The sequence below is a fragment of the Eptatretus burgeri genome, chromosome 16, assembly GCF_056783735.1.
Source record: "Eptatretus burgeri isolate ZD-2024b chromosome 16, Ebu_testis_v1, whole genome shotgun sequence".
NCBI classification, from domain to species: Eukaryota; Metazoa; Chordata; class Myxini; order Myxiniformes; family Myxinidae; genus Eptatretus; species Eptatretus burgeri.
The window spans coordinates 9,109,102-9,131,689 of record NC_140976.1 but is presented as its reverse complement, the minus strand read 5'-3'; the positions used below and the strand labels follow the sequence as shown (position 1 = coordinate 9,131,689).

General features: G+C 45.7%; 1 protein-coding gene across 1 annotated transcript in view; it reads right to left on the bottom strand.

The window, feature by feature from the left end:
* Positions 1–22,588, bottom strand: part of LOC147010458 (uncharacterized) — a 71,056-nt gene that overhangs the window by 27,037 nt on the left and 21,431 nt on the right. Inside the window, exons 3-4 of the mRNA XM_085858780.1 lie at positions 4,078–4,407; positions 2,709–3,053 (exon numbers count right to left, since the gene is read on the bottom strand). Of these exons, the coding sequence (XP_085714906.1) occupies positions 2,709–3,053; positions 4,078–4,407 (675 nt within the window). The remainder of the gene's footprint in view (positions 1–2,708; positions 3,054–4,077; positions 4,408–22,588) is intronic.

Here is a 22,588-nt window from a genome sequence, read left to right as displayed (position 1 = left end):
ATTTATACCGATTGGCAAGACAGAGGGACCGAGCTGGGAAGGATTTGCTGCAGGTTAGGATGATAAAGGACGCAAATGGGAATGTGCTGACGAGTGAGGAGAGTGTGTTGAGAAGGTGGATGGAGTACTTTGAGGAGCAGATGAATGAAGAAAATGAGAGAGAGAAAAGGTTGGAAGAGGTGGAGATAGTGAATCTGGAAGTGGGGTGGATCAGTAAGGATGAAGTGAGGACTGCTATGAAGAAGATGAAAAGTGGAAAGGCGGTTGGCCCAGATGGTATACCAGTGGAGGCATGGAAGTGCTTAGGAGAGATGGCAGTGGGGTTGTTAACCAGATTGTTTAATAAAGTCTTGGAAAGTGAGAGGATGCTGGAGGAGTGGAGATTAAGTGTGCTGGTTCCGATTTTCAAGAATAAGGGTGATGTGCAGAGCTGTGGAAATTACAGAGGGATAAAGTTGTTAAGCCACACCATGAAGTTGTGGGAAAGAGTAGTGGAAGCTCGGTTGAGAGGAGAGGTGACGATCTGTGAGCAGCAATATGGGTTTATGCCAGGAAAGAGCACCACTAATGCGATGTTTGCTTTGAGAATGTTGATGGAGAAGTATAGGGAAGGCCAGAAAGAGTTACATTGTGTGTTTGTGGATTTAGAGAAAGCTTATGATAGGGTGCCAAGAGAGGAGTTGTGGTATTGTATGAGGAAGTCGGGAGTGTTGGAGAAGTATGTGAGGATCGTGCAGGATATGTATGAGGACAGTGTGACAGCGGTGAGGTGTGCGGTAGGAATGACGGACCGGTTTAAGGTTAAAGTGGGATTGCACCAAGGATCGACTCTGAGCCCTTTCCTGTTTGCAATGGTGATGGACAGGTTGACGGACGAGATCAGACTGGAGTCTCCATGGACTATGATGTTCGCGGATGACATCATGATCTGTAGGGAGAGTAACGAGCAGGCTGAATCGAGCCTTGAGAGGTGGAGGTACGCACTGGAGAGAAGGGGAATGTTAGTCAATGGGAGTAAGACGGAGTGCATGTGCGTAAATGAGAGGGAGGGTGGTGGTATGGTGCGGTTGCAAGGAGTTGAGGTGGGGAAGGTGGATTGGTTTAAATACTTGGGATCATCTGTCCAAAGTAACGGAGGGTGTGGGAGAGAAGTGAAAAAGAGAGTGCAGGCAGGATGGAGTGGGTGGAGAAGAGTTGCAGGAGTGACTTGTGACAGAGGGGTGGCTGCAAGAGTGAAGGGGAAAGTATACAAGACGGTAGTGAGATCAGCTATGCTGTATGGTTTGGTTTGGAGGCGGTGGCACTAACAAAAAGACAGGAAGCAGAGCTGGAGGTGGCAGAGTTAGAGATGCTGCGATTCTCGTTGGGAGTGACGAGGATGGATAGGATAAGAAATGAGTATATTAGAGGGACAGCGCAGGTAGGACGGTTTGGAGACAAAGTGAGAGAGGCGAGATTGAGATGGTTTGGACATGTACACAGGAGGGAAACGGAGTATATCGGGAGAAGGATGTTGAAGATGGAGCCGCCAGGCAGGAGGAGAAGAGGAAGGCCAAATAAGAGGTTCATGGATGCGGTGAGGGTGGACATGCGGGTGGTTGGAGTGTCAATGGAAGATGTGGAGGATAGAGCAAAATGGAGACGGTTGGTCCGCTGTGGCGACCCCTAACGGGAGCAAGCCGAAAGAGGAAGAAGAAGAAGAAGACCCTCAGCCAATGATGCTACTCCACAGCTTTGTGCTGCATTCGACCGAAGAAGTACGAATATAATTTTAAATCTTTCCACAAGTTTGTGGAATGACTTAAGTGTAAATACAATTGTACTTTAAAGAACATTTACATTGAAGTTTATTTTCTATTCAGTTATTATGGATCACTTGCTAAACCCACGCTCTGCACGAAGTTTCTAAAGTGAGGCTTCGTTAGGACGTCAATATGTCCAGTGTTCACAATGTGATTTATAGAATTTCTTTATATACAATGTTTGTTGTTACATTTTTGGTGTCAAATGCACCTCCTGAGATAGTCAGCATGTGCAGAAGAGGGTTTTACATTGCAGACCCTGTTTTCTAGGAGTGGCATTATGCCTCTCAGTGGTGACGGTCTGTTGAGGACAGATGTAATGACGTCAGCGAATGACCGATGATGTCATGACGTCATTACGCCTCTCATTGGTGACATCACACGTCGCCATGCAAACTAATGTAAATATTAGAAAAATCGCCAAAAATTCCCAAAATGTCCATCTGGCGCGATCTCACATAGCCTATGATGTACATTGGACCACAGACCACCCACATGCCAAAAGTGGCGACAATCCGTCTGGCAGTTTCAGAGGAGATAAGTCCACAAAATATGGCTTCGCATATTAATATAATAATTGTGCACAATGAGTCTTGTGTTCTCAACAAGAAATATTTTTTCATGTGTAAAATAAATAATTAATGAGGAAATTTGTTCTTTACATTTCGTTTTTGTAATTCGTGAAATAAAAAAATTATCACGAGTGATTGAAACAGTCAATAAATCATTTTAAATGTCGATGAACAATACTTGTACAAATAAATAAATAAATCAGATTTACATTTGTGGTTGAAGTTTTGATAAAATAATCATTTGAACTCAAAGTGATGAGAAAATGAATCATTCACCCTCACCATGTCCCTCTCTAACCCACACTACAGGTACACGGTAAACACGGACACTTACCCTTGTACAAGGCTGTAACTGCAGAACCTTGGATATAGTGAGGGTAGTTCACCTTGCAGGTATAATTCCCATAATCATTAGGATTCACAGATTTGAATGTTAATGAAAATGTTCCATTATGGACTTTGGACACGGACATTCTCAAACCGTCCATGTAATGTTCTCGTCTTTTGGAAAAACGGGCAATTGGGTGTTTGTTGGAGTCTTTCTCCCACTCTATAGAAAATGCTGGGGAATCGATGAAAATATGAACTCCACGTGAACCCGAAGAGAAGTTGCAGGTGAAGGTAGATTCTTCACCAGGTGAAGCTTCATTGAACTCGGGGCAGTGAACAAACAATTTATCTGAAACACACAAACAATAGGATTTCATTAAAATGAACTCACAATTAAAACGTGTTTCACTTTATCATAGAATTCCTCCTGATGATGATATCTCTCAATAATCCTCATAACAGGATTTAAACGAACCTTTAATTTCTGATTTAATCAAAAGGATCGATTTCATTTTCTGAATCACTGCCATGATTTGACACACATTTTTGCTTTATAATCAGGAGGTAAGATTTAGTTTCTGTTCACAAAGTCGAGGCTCATGGAAGAGAAATATAACAGACTGCAGAGTGCAGACTTAAGCAATGAGATTAATGAACAGAGAAGAGAAAAGAAGAAAATGTGAAACATGTCAAGACAGGAGGGAAGCAGAGGGGAGAGGTTGATGGAGGAAGAAGGATTAGGAGTGGGGATGGAGGATGATTTGTAAAGGAACAGGTGTAGGGATGGAGGACGATTTGCAATGGTCGTGCACTGTCAACTCGAACCCTTGAGGAAATTGTAGGACCGATGAGATTTGAGTGTCACACTGTTGTAAGTGGAGAATAGAAGGTTCATAATCACAAAACCAATCAACTCTCATTTGTACATCATGGAGCACTCACTAAATGTGAAGTCTGGGTTTGTAAAAATAATTATTTAAATCTTTACTACTTCATTGTTTTTCATTTCGAAAGAAAATATCTTCACCCCAATTAAACACAATCGAATGAAACACCAAATACTGAATTTGAGTCATCACAAGGAATCCGAACAAGCAAAGTGTAAGGAGAGAGGGAGGGGACGGGCCTGGTTTCTTGGTTTCAGCACGAGCTGAAGGTTTTGCCAGTTTTTCCCCTTCTTATTTTTATTTTCAGCTCTTCACATTTAGTGGCTCTCAGCCTTATTTAGGACAAATTTCAATAAAAAATAAAATAAATGGTATCGTAGTCTAAACAAATAAGCCTTTATATTCTCACAAAAATCCTGGAAATGTTAAAATAAATGGGGAAGATAAATAATCCAGAATGTGAGAAAAGGGAGAACGAAAACTCACGATTCACAATAACGATATCGCTCCGAGTTTCTCCGTTGTATGTAACAATACATGTTAACATGTCCACTTCAGTCACGTTGTTGAGAATCAATGTCGCGTCTCCATTTGTCAGGTTTTGTTCATTCATCATTACTCGTCCCTTGTATGAAGAACTCGTTTCAATCTTCCCATCCTTATAGGTGAGGATTGTAGGACCATTTCGCCATTCCACCTCCAGCTTGGTGGGATCAATTGATGCAGAGTCCTCATTCACGGTGAAGGTGCAGGGAAGAGATACATCCTCACCATCCACAAATCCCACTTCAGGTGGAACCACAACCTTCAACCCACTGGAACAGGATGAGAGAAAGAGAGAGGGAGGGGTTGGGGGGAGGGTTAGTTTGATTAATTAAATTATTAAACACGAGCAGACAACAGCAACTGGCACGAACACACAGACACGTGCGCACATACACAAACACACACTCATACGGAGGTGGATACTTCGAGACCTGGGAGGGCTCCATTCCACTTTCTGAAACCCCTATATGGAGAAAACAATGAACAACAAACACACACACACACACACACACACACACACACACACACACACACACACACTGTTGCCAAATGCCATTGTGGTAATACAATTTATGTACATGCACACATGTGCAAATGTACACACATATCAAGTAAATAAAAATGACAAACACAAAGATTTACCTTGAAACAGCATTATTTGAAAGAGGATTAAAAGTGGGTAATTAGTGAAATTCAATTCAAAAATGGACCAAACCACAGAACACAAAATGTCGATCCATTCTTGATGTCTTCACAGCGGGAACACAGATGGCGAACACCTGGTTGGATGGACCTTCTTGTTTTTATAATATGTATTGATGTCGAAGTGAGAGGTGGATTACAAATGAAGATCGCACAAAGTGATCCTTGCACATATTCAGTGGAGAAGACACCTCCCGAGGCACCCACCACATAGCACCGCGGGACCCAACAAAGGGGCAAATATATGTCTCAGTCTAAAGCCGCTGTCACACCTTGACGTTTTAGCCAGCGTATGGCAATGTATCAAAATGTATGTAAAACGCTGGCGTACGCTGAACTATTGATGTTTTTTCCAGCTTTGGGCGTATTCATAACAATTTGGACGTATGCATAACGTATTAGTAATGTACACAGAACGTTTCGAAAGCATATAGATAACTTATACCAACGAATGCTTAGCGTGTTGTCGGCGTTCACAACCTATGCACAACGATAGTCTAACTTATGTAAATTTATGCAAAGCGCGGCAGCGTATCGACGATGATCAAGTGGCGTAGCCTATTAAAAGGCTGCGGCTCGACAATTCAAATCATAACCGCACTAGACATCGAAGTGTCAAGCCCCTGTCAAACCTTGACGTTTTAGCCAGCGTATGCCGACGTATGAAAAATTTGCCAAATACGTATGAAAAATTTGCTGGCACACATCGAATACGTTATGGGTAAGATTTGTATACGTTAAGAGCACCCTGAAGCACGCTGCCATACGTCGTAGTATGCCGAGTACGTCGATAAATTTTAAGCATGCTGAAAATTTTTCGAATTATGCCAGCGTATGACGCACACGTTCCGCATATGCTGGCCATAAGTTGTAGGCACGTTTTGCAATCGTTGACACACGTCGACACACGTTACTTGTAAGTTACTCATGAGTCGAAACACGTCGAGGTAATGTTTAGCGTACCCGAAAGTTATTTCTAACCAATGAGTAACGTGCTTTGAACCTATGAGTAACGTATCTCAAACGCATATTGACGTATGTAGATGTGTTTGACGTCTTCTGGACGACCACAGAACTTATTGAACGTGTTTCTAACTTACAGCTACCGTATAATGGCGTATTGGCAGCGTTTAGGGGAATTGGTATCTAAAAATGGGCTTCACACAGGAGGAACCCATCAGTGTTCCAGACTCCATGGTTTTTATTTTTTTATTTATTTTTCTTCGGCATGACGGTGATGTTGACACTTCGATTTCTAGTGTGGTTATGATTTAAATCGTTGAGTGACATCCTATTCATGATATTATATTATAACCGCACTAGAAATCGAAGTGTCAACATCACCGTCATGCCGACGAAAAAAAAAACAAAAAAAAAAAACATGGAGTCTGGAACATTGACGCAAAACATTACCTCGACGTGTTTCAACTTATGAGTAACTTACAAGTAACGTGTGTCGACGTGTGTCAACGATCGCGTAACGTGCTTAGAACTTATGGCCAGCGTATGCGGAACGTGTGAGTCATACGCTGGCATACGTCGAAAATTTTTGAGCATGTTAAAATTTGTCGACGAGCTCGGCGTACTACGACGTATGCCAGCATACTACGACGTATGCCAGCGTGCTCTTAACGTATACAAAACTTACCCATAACATATTCGACATGTGCCAGCGTTTTAGACAAATTTTTCATACGTCGGCATACGCTGGCTAAATCGTCAAGGTGTGACAGTGGCTTAAGCCAGCGTTTTAGATACATTTTAATACGTTGCCATTGCTGGCTAAAACGTCAAGGTGTGACCGGGCCTTTAGAGAGGATGATCACCTGTCTCTGTTATCATCCGAACTCAAGCGTTTGGACATCGGTATTGCAGCTCTCTCTGAGGTCCGGAGACCGGATTGCGGCAAGACCATGGTGGGTGGTTACACCTACTATTGGTCTGGTCGCTCTGATGGTTACCATTCTCAAGGAGTTGCTGTAGCTGTATCCAATAAGCTGACTCCAATGATAATTGAGGTAACACTGGTCAACGAGCGTATTATGAGACTAAGGATTTGTCACTCCTTGGGTGTCATTTCCCTGGTCTCTGTCTATGCTCCGACTGAGGAGAGTGATCTCACCGCCAAGGATGCATTCTACACCACGCTCGAGTCTGTGGTTGATCAGTGCCTGAGACCAGATACACTTCTTGTCTTGGGGAATTTCAATGCATCGACTGGAACTGAAAGGGATGGTTATGAGATGTGTGTTGGTTCCCATGGGTCAGGAACTATGAACCAGAATAGCACTAACTACCTTGACTTTGCAAGAAGTCATGGACTTAAGGTGGCTGGTTCATGGTTTCAGTGACTATAAGCTCATCGATGGACTTGGTATTCCAACGCTGGTGGTGTGGCAAAGGAGATTGACCATGTCCTCGTTGATGGTCACTGGAGGATGATATAGAACTGCAGGGTCTACCGGAGTGCTCAGTTCCTCAATATTGACCAAGGGCTTGTTGTAGCAACTCTGTCGTTGCACCTTCAATCCAGGAGAATGGTACCATCCCAGCCTAAGCTGGTTCTTGGCAAATTCAATGATGAGAGGGTAGCTGAGGAGTTTGCAAACAACCTGAGTGGAGATTTGAGGAGTCTGGGTACTTTGGGAGGTCCTGAAGAGTTGTGGAGTGCCTTCAAGACCACCGTCCTTGATGTTGCCGGTCGATGTCTTGGAACTCACCGTAGGGCAAAGAAGAATTTTGTCTCTCAAGGGACACTGGATACCATTGAACAGAGTCGCAGGGCTAGGCTGAATGCCAGAGCTGAGCTGTTCAGGGAGCTGAGGCGTAAAACTGTACGTGCACCGAGGGTGGACAAGGAGGCCTATGTGTGAGGAATCTGTGAGGGGGTAGAGCACCACCTGTGGTCAGGTGATTCTCATCCTGCTTACAGGGGAATTTGTGCATTGCGTTCATCCAAGCCCATCCCTCGGTGTACTACAGTTAGAGCAGAGAGTGGTAGGCTCTTGACAGAGGAGTCTGAAGTGAAGGCCCGCTGGGCCGGTTACTTTGAGCGGTTGTACCAGGCTGATCCCCCAGCTGTCAAGTTGGACGTCAGGGGTGTTACAATCCTTGTTGCTGACCCTCCAATCAGCTGTGGTCCACCTTTGCTTGTGGAAACACAGTCTGCAGTGAACCAGTTGAAATGGGGTGAAGCTGCAGCGATCTGTGGCATCCATGCTGAACTTCTCAAGGCTGATGGAAATGCTGCACTCGTGTCGTTGCATGCAGTTTTGTGCTCTGTCTGTAACACAGGCATCATCCCAACTGACTGGAAGAGGGGCCTTGTTGTCCTTCTCTGGAAATGGAAGGGTGATCGCCAAGACTGCAACAACTACCGAGGGGTGACGCTGATCTCAGTGCCGGGCAAGGTCTTTGCTCGGATAATTATTGATCAGGTTCGCCGCCATCTGCTTGAGCACCAGCTTCCAGAACAGTCATCCTTTACACCAAAGAGGTCAACGATTGACCGTATCCTCACTCTTCGGGTCCTCCCCAAACACAGATGAGAGTTTCTGCAGGAGCTGCTTGCAGCCTATGTTTATCTCTGGAAAGCGTTTGTTTCAGTGAATCGGGATGCCCTCTGGAGGATTCTTGGTCTTCGTGGGGTGTCACCAAAACTGATCAATCTGATGTCTGAACTCTACTCTGGTACTGAGAGTGCTGTGAGATGTGGTGATACCATCTCTGACTTATTTCCAGTTATTACTGGAGTTCGTCACGGGTGTGTACTAGCCCCCACACTTTTCAGCAATTGTATGGACTGGATTCTAGGGAGGATGTTGGAGAGATCAAGCTGCGGTGCACTGTTTGGGAATGTCAAGATCTCTGACCTTGATTTCGCAGATGATGCAGTCATCTTTGCAGAGACTTTAGATATCCTTTTTGGGGGCCGTCGAGGTGCTGAATGAGGAGTCAGAGCCGCTAGGATTACGGGTTTCTTGGGTCAAAACTAAGATCCAGGCTTTCAATGACATCTTGGATGCTGCTGTCCTGTCTCTGTGCCTGTTTGTGGTGAGGATGTTGAGGTCGTGGAGAGATTCACTTCCCTTGGCAATGATATTCATGTCTCTACCGGCTGTGAGTCAGAGGTCAATATACGTCTGGGTCGGGCCTGAGGAGATATGGATTCACTGGATAATGGGGTGTGGCACTGCCAGTACCTGTGTGGGAGGACGAAAGTCTGAGTCTTCAGTTCCTTGGTGCTTCCAGTCTTGCTCTATGGATGCGAGACTTGGACTCTGACCAAGGATCTGAGACGGAGACTTCATTCCTTTGGTACCAGGTCTCTTCGGAGAATCCTTGGCTATCGCTGCTCAGACTTTGTGTCCAACGAGCGGTTGCTGAGAGAGACTCGGATGAGATTTGTTTCCTGCATTGTCCGTGAGCATCAGCTGCGGCTGTATGGACATGTGGCTCGTTTTCCTGACGCTGATCCTGCTCACCAGATTCTCTCAGCGAGGGAGTCTCCTGAGTGGAGGAGGCCAATGGGCCGACCACGTGGTTCGTGGTTGCAGCAGGTTGATCGGCATCTCAACAAGATGGGAATGGGCCAGTCATCTTCCTGGGGGATGGCCAGACGGAGGCCCCTGGAGTACCGGCAGAAAGTGGACGCAGCGACGCGCTGCTCTGGCGCATGCTCCCATACCTGACCTGACCTGACCTGACCTGACCTTATCACGCAATTGGCAATCACCGAACCATCATATTAAACATACACTCCTGGAGACGCCCAAAATATCACATGTGTCCGAATTGGACAAATGATTACTTTTCTCTGAGTTGGAACTGCTTGTCAGTTAGATTCTGCTGCTTACATTTTGTAATTCGTTTTAGTTTAAGAGATACTCGTGGTGAACACATCTGCAGAAATGATATAAAACAATGAAGGCTAACGACTCCGGGCGTTTTATAAGCATTGCAATGTAACCAACAATTCGTCACTTTGATGAACAGCTTGTTCCAAGTTACGGCCTGTTCCAACTCAAAAAACATGGCGTCTTCAGACCCCAGCGAGGTTACTCAGGAAACGCTTTCAGACCCCAGACAGCGAGGAGGCTGAGGATCACCTGATAAAGGATATAATTGAATGAGGTTGTTAATTATCTGTAAAGGGAGGTGTTTTAATTAACCAAAACACCCAATTTTGCACTTCCTTGGAGTTTTCTTCATATGCATGCAAAGTTTCAGGCTGCTCGGTTTTATGGTTATTGGAGTTATGGAGGATACACACACACACACACACACACACACACACACACACACACACACACACACACACACACACACACACACACACACACACACACACACACACACACACATACACACACACGCCCATTAAGCATAATGAGGATAAATATATTGTGATGATATAAAAAACTACATTTCAAACTGACACGGTGTATAAATACAATAACCATATTTTCATGGGATAAGGTAAGGTTCTGTCCAAAGGAGGTTCAACAGGACGTCACTATGTGTTGGACAATTCGAGGCGCGAGTTCACCGATTGGAGAATGGGGATTTTTAACCAAACTTTTACAAAATGTGATTAACTCTCTTTAGTTCACCTGAACTTTTCCTCATTTAATGGATCTACTTCATTCACTTATCATCGTTACATCCTCCTTCACTGAAGGTCGATGGACGTTTCGTTTTCATCCCAATCTGTGTTTGTTCGTTTTGACGAAAATTGAAAATTTTCATCATGTGTCAGTCTGTCTCGTTTGCGAGTTTGTGAGTGTGATAATTCGAGAACACTTTCAGCTATCTTCGAGAAACTTTACCAGGGGATTCCGAAGGACAAAAGTGAGGCTGTCAATGTTTTTTCACTATATTTGTCAAAGTTCAAGATGACAGTGACGTCATTTCCATGATTTTCGTCATCCCTGTCAGGCTACCACCTGACGCCTTGTTTGTCTGTCTGTGATATTTCAAAAAGTTGTAGACACATGATGACAAAACTTGGTAGATGAGTTAGTTAGATGATTCGATTTTGTTGAACATCCGGATGCAGATCTGGCCTTTCGGTGGGATACAAAACCTAAACTGTTTAGCCTGCTGGAGGTGTGCATTCTACTGAGTGCTGTTATAGTTAGTTATATAGTAATTTCCTCTTTTATGAGCCTGGTGTGGCTTTGTGGTTAAGGCGGTTAACATCAGGGGGGTTGACTCAGCCTGTCATCCTTCCGAAGGTCGGCGAAATGAGAACCAGTATACTGGTAATTATCCCTGCAGCGTCCAAGGTGACGAAAGGGTTGGTGTCAGGAAGGACGTCCGGCCGTAAAAACATTGCCACAAGTAAGGGTACCATGATTGGAGCCCGCAAAAAGCCGACCCCTGCTCAGGGATAAAGGCTTTCAAATGGTGTGATGATGTAGTAATTTCCTCTTTTATATCTCTTCTGGGTTTTTATTTCCATCTTCTCCAATAATCTTCTTCTTAATTAATTAACTGCCTTTTCTTCAGTTATTGGAATACTTTAATCAATGCAATCACTCCCTTTGGTCTTTGACCCCAGATCTTTCACCCCTCATCTTTGATCCAGTCCTTTCATCATTTGTTTTTTCCCCAAGAAAATGTAAATCCTGTCTTAACCCACATGTAACCTTTGTATCTGGACCCGGTCCCTTACTTTATCATTCTCCATCCACCCACACCCCCTCTTACACTGATGAAGGGCTATTGTTCGACATGTCTGATCCACATAATTTATATCCCAAGGTGTTAAACAAATCCTTGTTAAGTTTGTGAAAAACAAAAATTACTTTTCCATTTTTACCATTAATCACTTTATCTCCTCACTTGATGACAGTTGTTTAGTCATTTCCTCTTCTCCCTAATTAGCTCTTTGTCCTTAAATATTGTCACAGCTTCAGCACATGCATAGAGCTCATGAGGTGCGTACTAAGACCTGTCGCCACTACAGACCCTGAGGCCCCTGGACCATGGATAACTCCCCGAACCACAGATAACTCAATGGCCCAGAGGGTTGTCAACCAATTCCGGTAAAAGTAATTACACCGAGCAGGGTACTAAAAGTCCAGTCGCATTACCTACTCGTTGGTACAACTTTCTGAGATAGAGTCCATGGTCACAGCACTCACTTGTCTTCCAAATACTGTGGCCGAGTGAACCCTGGATGAACGCTGGCTAAACACCACCGAAGTGAAATGGTGTTGTGGAACTCCCATCTATCCATTACATACACACTCAGTCAGATCAATGAAATAAAGGACCCAATCGAGGTTTGAAATGTAACAATTATTTACACACACACACACAACCAATATATAATCCTTCAGCACGTATTTTAAAAGCAAGCAAAGTCAGAAGACACAGAAGAGCAGAGTTATGCCCTGAGCACGTATTTCCCCTTAAGCAGACTTACACGACAGACATGGCACCATCATTCATCTAGGAAGAAGAGACAAGAGAAGCAGAAAGAGGCAGTTTGGAGTCTTGGTTCGACCCCCCACTTTACTCACGCAACCAATCAGAGTTGTGTTGGGCCAAAGGTTAAAAGTGGATGAGGGGGTGAGAGGTTGGGTGGTGGAGTGTCGGTGTTGTGTTGGAGGCGTGTGGCGTGAGTGTAAGTGGAGACCCCAGGGATTTCATCACGCCCTTCATTGTGGGCCGCTCGGCTCCGGCTCCAGCATAACTTACTCCTGCGCCTCTTACCCAGTGCAGCCGGGTCCAGCCAACCCACACTCTGGCAGTCAATCTCCCAAACAGGCAGTTTGAGATGTACTCGCGCCACTGGTGCATCGACAACAGCCACAAACCGTGTCGAGTATTGGTCTTAATATGTGCCATACTAGGCATAACTTCAAGGGAGCAAACTTCATGTGAGCATCTTTCCCATTGGTGCGTGTCTGACGGGAAGGGTGCAGCAATGGGCTGTGGAAAATCCCCATGTCGTTACGTATGACGGCCACGGGCACCAACGCCCCTCCCCTCGAGGGTGCAGCGAGGGAGCTCCCCAACTCCCTCCCTTGCGTGCAAATGTTCCTTTGTTCTGTGCATGTGTTGGATAAGCGTTCTCCTGTGTGACAAATGTCGGAGTGCAGGGAAGGAAGAATGTGGGAAGGCGATTTGACCGGTCCACAGGATTTATTGTTTAACGGAGGGACACATTCGCCCATATTGGTTTTGACAGAGGTTGGTGGTGACTTGAAGACTGAGGAGTACCTAATGGACAGACGTATGAGCACATGGTTGATTATGTAGGAATAACCGAGTGAGTGGATGGATCGAGTGGAAAGGGAGAGGGACACAGGCGGACCAAAGGACGAACGACCAACTGCGGAGTTGAAGAAAAGACCGATGAGAAAAAAAACGACCGACTGAAGGAGGGGTTATTGAAGTGGGGTTTTGTGAAGCAAATTATTGGTGGAGAGATGAGATTAAAAATGGCAAATGGGAAGACATCACACCGGGAATACACAAGCAATCCTCACAATACATTTCCCCCCTCATTCCCCCGGATGAAAGGCAAAGGCCTACCTACCACGTAAACTCATGAAATAACTCATTCTGGGAATTCCTATGTGCACATGAATGCTCTCCCCTGGGGTACACTTACAAAACCATAACAATATTTTTCTACTTTTTCATTCCTTACACGATTCTCCATCCTTCGTGAGCCAGATCATATATGTTGCATTGTTGTGTCGACCTTTCACCCCATGTTGATCGCCCTTGCATGAGCCATCTGTGAATATCATTTTGTGTTGAAAATATCAGAGATCATAATCAAGTAGCTCATGTTAACCACATCCAAGATTGCAATGTGGAAACAGGGTTCCCAACCCACAGAGGAGAACAATAGTTCATCCAGTTGGACACAAATGGTTTGTTTGTTTTGAGAGGTTTTGATGTTGTTATGGATCCGGGGTTCGAGGCTTCCAACGAGGAGAAGCACTTGGGTCCCTCCCGAACGCCCAGTCCTGAGGCTGCCAGGCACAGACAACTCCATGCACCGGCAGGTTGCTACGCAACCAGGAATGCCGAGCCGATAAGCATGGCCAATCCAGGCAGGGTTACAGTACTTTGCGTGATACCTTACCTGTGAACGGCCAGCTAATTGGGGTCACGTGCCCTCAGTGCACACTCAAATTACTGCCGAGCATGACAATGAGTGTGCGCTGGCTAACAAAGCAAATTATTGGGGTAGAACGTCCTGTCTAACCTCACTTGTACACTGTGTTGGACCAATAAAGGAAAAGACAATCAAGAAAGATTGAAAATGACAAAAAACAATTATGTATTACAAACACACAAGGAAGCAATCATTTAAAAGCAAGTATTTGTTTGCAAAAAGGCAAAAAGACACATGAGAGCAGATTTAATCCAAACACGTGTTCTTCTTCAATCTTACTTTAACAAGAGACTTGGCCATCATAAACTCAGGGGCAAAGAATAAAACAAGAAGGACTTGAAAATAAAATAAAAGTAGCGTACGGAGAAAAGGAAAGCAGTCTTTCCTTCTCTCCCTCACCTCACACAAATATACAACAGAATGCAGAGGGAAATGGATGGGGAAGATGGGCAGTGGTGATGTGACACGATGGGTACATGCAGCCGCATCCATGAGATGTCTAGACCCAGCAGGCAATTCCTCTCCAACGTCCCACATAAGGCCTAGGTCACATTTGCTACGGCGGCCGTGGGGTCTCCAAAATCTGTGGCCACTAGCAATTATACCGTGGCCGCAGTATTTCCATGGTCACACAATGTAGCAGTCACATATGTTGTTTTTTTTTTTCGGGGAGCCGCACGGCGTATTTAGAAATTGTGGAGACCGAAAACGTGGAGGTGCCGCACGGTCTTTGATTTGATGTCGCACGGTGACCTTAGGGCATCACTGTGGCGGCCATAGAATTTTCAAGGCAGACGCAAGGTGCCCGCAAGGCTACCACAGGTGGACCGCAGGGGGGCCCTAAGGCGAACGTCTGGCCAGACGGACGCTAACGAGTGGGTATATATACTAGTTCTTTTTTTACTGAAATAAAAATATACCAGTATATGTAACTGAATATACTATAACTATAATATACCGTGGTGCCCCCAGAATCCGAACTCCCCATTGTTTGAACAAGTTGGAATCTGAACAATTTTTTCGAGAAAATTTTGCCCTAAAAACCTAATACATTTTAAAAAACCGAACACAACATGGCGTTCATGTTTGTTCACGCGTCTCTCCCACCTATTCGACCCGCATCCTTGCGCTTTGTTCATTCAGTTCGTCGGTGGAAGTACTCCTGAAAGCTTCTCTCGTGTGTCGATCGATACTTTAGGCCTCAGTCACATTTGCTCTACGGCGAGGATACAGCGGCCGTACGCCCTCTGAATTGACAGAAACGTGCGGCAGCCGCAGATAAACTGAGGTGGCCTCAGGGTGGCCCTACGCCATATGGCTATATTTTACAGGTCATAAGGTCGCCTTGGAATTATAACGCGGAGTTATAACTTTTTTCATTTCTACGTTCGCCGTAGAAATTCGACAAGCCGAAAAAAAAACTGGTAAAAAAAAAATTAAAATTAACCCATTCGTTACCGTCCGTCTGGCCGAACGTTCGACTTTGGGCCCCCCTGCGGTCACCTTGCTGTCCCCCTGCAGTCACCTTGTGGTCGTCTTGCGGGCACCTTGCGTCTGCCTTGAAAATTCTATGGCCGCCGCAGGAACGCCCTAAGGTCAATGTGTGACATCAAATCAAAGACCGCACGGCACCCCCACGTTTTTGGTCTCCACAATTTATAAATACCCCGTGGGTCTACCCGAAAAATAAAAACATATGTTGCTGCTACATTGTGTGACCGTGGAAATACTGCGGCCGCTTTATAATTGCTAGTGCCCGTACATTTTGTAGACCCTCCGGCCACCGAGCCAAATGTGACTTAGGCCTTACCTCGTGTTTTCACGTTCATTTGTGATGTTTGTTTTTTTTATCATCTTATGTTTTAATCAATAACAAAAAAGCAATCCGATCACGTGGTATCGTCTGTCGACCGACTGTCGGGCAAGGATTGAATTTCACAGCAAAACCAGTTGTAATTTGGAATATCCATTATTACGTCAGCCTAATGCGTTTGATGAAAGTGATTGTGGTTCTGCGGGCATCATGATTGATGAGCTGCCCTGGGGGCAGCGCTCTCGCAGAGTGCGCGAGCGATCGGAACCCAGGCCAGAGCTCGAGCCTGTGTGGACCTTTGGATGTGGTGATTGTACCAGTTTACATACAATACACCACCACCGAAGGTCATTTACTCATCTTACTTACCTTAAACATGGGGAATTTCAGTTTAAAGTGTCTTGAAAGTGGGTTGTCTTTGGGTCCACGAACGGATTAATTCACTCCATTATTTCTTATTGGGAAAATATTTTTGGAATCCGAACTTTTTGCAATCCGAACAGCCTCCTGGAACGAATTAAATTCGGATTCTGGGGGCACCACTGTATAGGCAAACACCTATACTCCGATCTCTAGCGGTAGAGCACGGTGGACGCACGGTCAACGCAGACTGCCATGGAGGCCGTACGTAGGTGCACGTCGGGCATAGGGAAACCGTGCGTCGACCCTGCGTTGCCCGCAGGTAGTTACACAGAACACAAGGCCACCGTACGGCGACCGTGGAAATAGTGCAGCCGCCGTAATTTTTTGTGGGTTGGGAAAATTCATTTTTCATTAAGAAGAGCTTACGGCAGCCGCACGAATAACGCAAGCCCACCGTACGCCCTACGTACGGTCGACGTGGAACACATCTACGTCATAGCTTGGCTTGTCGAATTGCTACGGCGAACGTAGAAATGAAAAAAAGTTATAACTCCGCGCTATAATTCCACGGCGCCCCTACGGCCTGTAAAATATAGCCAAACGGCGTAGGGCCTCCCTGAGGCAACCTCAGTTTCTCTGCGGCCGCTGCACGTTTCTGTCAATTCAGAGGGTGTACGGCCGCCGTATCCTCGCCGTAGAGCAAATGTGACTTCGGCCTAAGTGAGCTACATAGGCAAGTCATCCTCCTCTGCCTCAGATTCTTCCTCCTCATGCTACCATCGATGAGGTGCTACCGTTCACCCTCCTCGTCCTTCGGGGCTGACAGGATCGAGAGGGCAGGACGACATTTGGGAAGGAAGTGTCTTTTTTACATAGAAGCTCGACACACCTTACTTTCTTTACCCTCGCATGTTTTTGTTACTTCCCTCACGAGGCTTCTCTTTTCGTCCCTGCAAGTGCGAGCTTGTCCTGTTTTTTTTTTCCTTTTTTTTTGTTCACCTTGTCGAGGCTCGTATGGCAGCGAACACACAATGCCCAGTGAGGGGGTGGGGGGGGCATGAGACAAGTGGGGTGGAAGTGGAAAAGACAAAAGAGACATTCGGAGATCTGTTGAAGGGGGAGGGATGGGGAGGGGAACATGGGGTATACAAGATGGACATTACAGGGACTTTCAGGAAGGAAAGCAGTAGATTTGAAGGAGGTGAGTTTGGGGTGGATTAACAGGGGTAGAAAAATTGAGGAAGGGAAAAGGCGGGAAAAAAGAGGAATGAAAGAGTGCAGGTGAACAGGGATTCGTGATTTTGGTACTTTCACCAGAAGGGGGTTATTGGCGGACCTTGAGTGCATTGCGGAAATATGGTGGGGACAAATCACAGACAGAGGGGGGGGGCAAGACTAGAGAGGAGATGGTAGAAGACAGAAAGACCACCGACCGACCTGTGGTGAGAGAGTGAGAAGCCCAAAAACTCAGCCTCATTGCAGGAGATGCCCATGATTCGAAATGCCTTGGTTTCCATAGCCTGAAGCCGAGAAAGGTGAGAGGCAGTAGCATCAGCCCAGAGGGGAGAGCAGTACTCCATCAGGCTGCGGACAAAAGCTTTGTATGTGGTCAGCTCAGGTGGGTCGAGGAAGGACTTTGCACGATGGAGGATGCCTAGTCGGCGACTGACTTTGGAGGCCAGGTTGGAAATGTGGCTTTACCAGTAAAGATCATGGCAAATAGTGAGACCCAGAAACTTGAAAGAAAGGACTTCTTCCAGAGGATTGTTGAGAAAGTAGATGGGGGGAGTTTTTCAAACAATCCTTTCGGAAAGACATAGTGAGAGTGTGAGATTTTTCCGGATTGAAAGACATGTTCCACGTGTTGGACCAGTTTGTTATTTTACCCAGATCTGCAGTGAGTGAAGAAGCTGCTGCTTGCTGGTCTGAGGGATGTCAGATGGTACGGCACAGGGTGGAGTCATCAGAAAAGAGAAATAGAGGATTTTCCAGAGAGTCAGAGAGATCATTGATGAAAACCAGAAAAAGAACAGGGCCCAGAACGCTACCTTGAGGAACTCCAGCCTGGACAGGAAGAGGGGATGAAAACTCCATTTGGGACCACACGTTGACTGTGACAGGAGAGGAAGTCTGCAAACCATGAGTGGAGATGGCCTTGGATACCAGAGGAAGAGAGTTTGGTGAGCAGGGCAGGGTGCCAGACCATGTCAAAAACATGCGATATGTCAAGGGATATGGCTGTGATTTCCAGTCTGGCATTGAGGACCTCCATCCATTGTTGGGAGAGCAGAAGCAGCATATCCTGGGTAGAGTAACCGAGTCTGAAACCCAATCGAGGATCGTAAATCAGGCCATTGGAGAAGAGGAAGGATTTAATGTCTGAAGCGATGATGGATTCCATAACCTTGCTGATGATTGGGAGAAGGCTGGTTGGTCTGTAGTTGTCAGGATCTATTTTTGCACCTTTTTTTGCAGAGCGGTAATGTTTACTCATTCCCAAGCAGATGGCAGATGATCTTGAGCAAATGAGAGGGTGAATAGAACAGAGAGAGGGTGAGCAAGAGCAGAGGAGCAGGTTTTTAGGACACGTGGGGTGATGCCGTCTGGACCGGTTGCAGAATCTGAGTCGAGGTTTGACAGCAAGCTCTCCACCTTGTCAGGAAAAAAGGACACAGAGTCCATGGAGAGATGGGTGCGACTGAGTAAGGTGGGAAGAGAAAGTGATGGGTTTTGGACACAAGATTTCGATGCAAACACCGAGTTTCGGCATTCCGACTTTTTATGTGCGGTATCAACAGTGTGGACATTTGAGGAAAGGGAGGGATGGAGGAGGAACATACACCAGAAACAGATTTGATTAGACGCCACCAGGATTTGGAGGAGGAGATAGCTTTGAGAGTTCAGACTTGATCTTCGAAAGATGTTGTTTTCTGGCTCTCCTGAGGGTAGATACACACTTGTTCCGAGCTTTATGGAAGGAACGGAGATTACCCTCAGTTGGGTTTGCTATCCATGAGGCAAAGGCAAGTTGATTCAGGACAACTGCCTCGCCACAAGTTTCAGTGAACCAAGGGTGGGAGGAAGGGTAGGACAACTGAAGATGAGGTTGGATAAATCTTTGTACGAGAGAGAGCAAGTTTGTTTGAAAGAATTGTCAGGATGAGTTGATGTTGGAGAAAGTAGTGATGGGAGACCAGTCTTGAAGTTTGATGGCTGCTTGGAGACCATGCCAGTTAGTTTGAGTGAAATACCAGACTTGACGGCGGTGAGTTGGTTCTCTGATAATTAATAGCCAGAGATGTCCACTTTGACAAGCACGTAGTCAGAAGAACCGATTGGAGTGGAGGAAGAGCAACAGATATTGTCAGGGAAATTTGTCAAAATCAGATCCAGAAGAGATAGAGTACCATTGGTTGAGATCCGGGTCGGGAAATTGACCAATTGAGTCAGTCCCAATGGGTCACAGAAAGCTTTTGCTGAGGTGCCATGACAGGTGAGAGAGGTACCCACACGTAGCCAACTGGCATGATGACAACTGAAGTCACCACATATGAGGAAGAGAGAGCTCGGATGAGATGATAGAAGTTGGTCCATGTTTTCGGATAGTGAGGTGTAAAAGGAGTCATCACTGTTTGGTGGACGGTACAGTACACATATAAACATGAGGTGGGAGTGGAAGGGAAGCCGTTGCCAGAAGTATTCCTGAGGATGTGAGGGAGTGAGGGCAGTGCATGGAGAGTGAGGAATAGTCTTTGATGAAGTGAGCAACTCCTCCACCAGGACGAGGTTCAGGTTTGTCATACCAGAGGAGGGAGGAGGAAGTAACTAGGGAGAGATACTTGGGAGTCCGAGACATCTTGAGGGAGGAAAGTTTCTGTTAGGCAGATTATGTCTGGTTTGTCAGTGGCAACTTGAATGGAAAGATCTGTAAGGTTTGAGCGAAGGCCCTGGATTTTCATGTCCACACTGTTGAGGAAGAGGGAGGGGAGGAGGCTTTAGGTGCAGGAGATGGTTGAGGAGGAGGAGGGTAGGACAAGGGAGGAGGGGGGGGAGGTCAGGAGAGTTGTTGAAAGAGTGTGGGGGATTGCAGAATAGTGAGGGGGAGGGGCCAGATGAGGAGGAGAAAAGGCTCTGTGGTACTGGGGAGGAGAGGAAAACGAGCCGCATGTCCATACAGCCTCTGATGTAGGAGAGAGGGCAGGGGAAGGAGGCAGCTTTGTGGATGTGAGGGGGGTGATTGGAGTGAGAAGGGTAAGTGGGGAGAGTTGAGGAAGAGAGGTGAGGGGGAAGTTTTTGAGAAAGGTGAGAGGGTAGCTTGGAGGGAGAAGAATGTGATGGTTGCTTTGAGAGGGAGGGGTGAGAGGGGTGAGAGGGGTGAGAGGGGTGAGAGGGGTGAGTTGGTACTGATGTTGGAAAAAAGAATGGTTGATGGAAAGTCCTGTTCGCTTCTGCCTTTCTGCTTCTTCACATCAGCTTTCTTCAATCCTCCCACAAGTCTTCTCTCTCTCATTAATCTGCAGCCGATGGGGGCGGTTCCACGACGTCACTTGTGGAAATTGGCACGCCATTCTGAGGGAGCTTTCAATTCAGCCCCACCCCTTCCTTTATGCACCCAAGGCCGTGACCAGAGCCCCCGACCCCTCTCTCATGCACAATAATTCACTTGTGCAGTTCAGCAATGTACCACACCTGCGAAAAGCGCCGCACCTTGCAGGCCACGAACACCAAGCATCGTGCGCCGTGCCGTGCACATGTATATAAAATGGAGTGAAAAACGGAGAGAGACTCTGCGGGACCGAGGGATGACTGAACAGCAGGGTTGAAGGTAGAATTCTTGAAAGGATGTTTGATGAAGGGGAGGTAATTTGTGGATTGAGAAAGGCAGAGTAGGGAAATGGTGTGAAGGAGGAAGGATGGAAATTTACAGAGGGATTGAATAGAATGATGGTGTGAAGAAAGAAAGATTGAAAGTACCAGAGTTGGAGGGGAGAGACATTACACTGGAAAAATACAGCCGAGCCAATGCATGCCCACATGAACAACCTTTGACAAGGGACCAAGGACTGTCTACACAAAGACTAATGAAATAACTGATCCTCAGGTCACCTACGTGTTCATGTATGCTCTCCCCCGAGATAAGTTTTCGAAAACTGTGACAATATAAAGGAAAACTTCCAGACCCAATTATAAACTATATGATTCGTAATTCACAGGTATGGTGTTAAATAACAAAGTGATGTCACTGAGATGGACGTTCTGCTGGTTATCCCATCTGCTAGAGGTAGCTGGTGGACATAGAACATCCCTTGGTATATTTGGCAAAGATGGATAAGTTGGCGCTAACCTTCTCAGGATTTATCAGAAATTCCTGCCCTAACCTACAGGGGGCACTGCATCAGCTACACGACAGCAATCCTGAGCAGTAATGCAAACCAGCAGCAACACACTGCTCATGAGTTGTGACAAAGATCGAGGGGATGTGGGATTAAATATTGTATTCTTCATTTCAATAAAATTTTCCGATCTACCCAAGACCCCGAGAGATGACACTGAACTTCCTTGGGTGAACAAATCCATCTGCAGCTTTCCAGTGGGAAAATGATCATTTATCAAAATGAGTAAAAGGATTGGATTCACCACAGTGTCCAGGTCAGTACCACACATCTCAATAAGAGTGAAACAGTTAAACACACAAATTGTTAATCTGTTCCATTCTTGCAAGTGGCAGCAAGGTAACTATCATTTATTGGAGTGCAACTGATGCTGTGCCCCCTCTACCAGTACAATGGTACTCCTTTCACCAACCTCAGAAGGATGACAGGCTCACTCAAACCCACCTGATGTTAATTCAGCAGACAACAGGGCTTGAACTCAGAACCCAGGGATTCTGAGCCAACCACTCGAACCACGAAGCCAACACCAGGCTTAATTTTTTCACCTGATAAGGATGAACTCCAACAATCTACATTCATGAACATTTATAGGAAGAGTGTACCTGCGGTTTGTTCCACAATCAAACTCTTCCTTCACTTTCCAAGGAAACTTCACATCTTACTGGAGATAAACATGATAATGATGATGGAGAGAAGATATTTTTTTTATCGAATCAGGTTTGTAAAGGTGAATCAGGTTTGCAAAGGTGAACAGTTAAATTTGAACAAGATTTACCAAGACACATCACCATACATTATATCTGAATCAAAGTACTTCAACTACCGACGTAATAATGCCGTAATTTACAAAACATTACACAACACTAAGAATAAAGTTTGAAAAGAATAATTTTTCTTAAAATCCGAAGGCCCATGGAAGAGCTGTTACACACAAATCATGTACTCTCATGCAGACAGAAATGGCAGATAACACAAGACTTGACATCGGACAAACATGACGTTGATCTTGGGAGAAGGAACTTCCGTGAACACACTGGG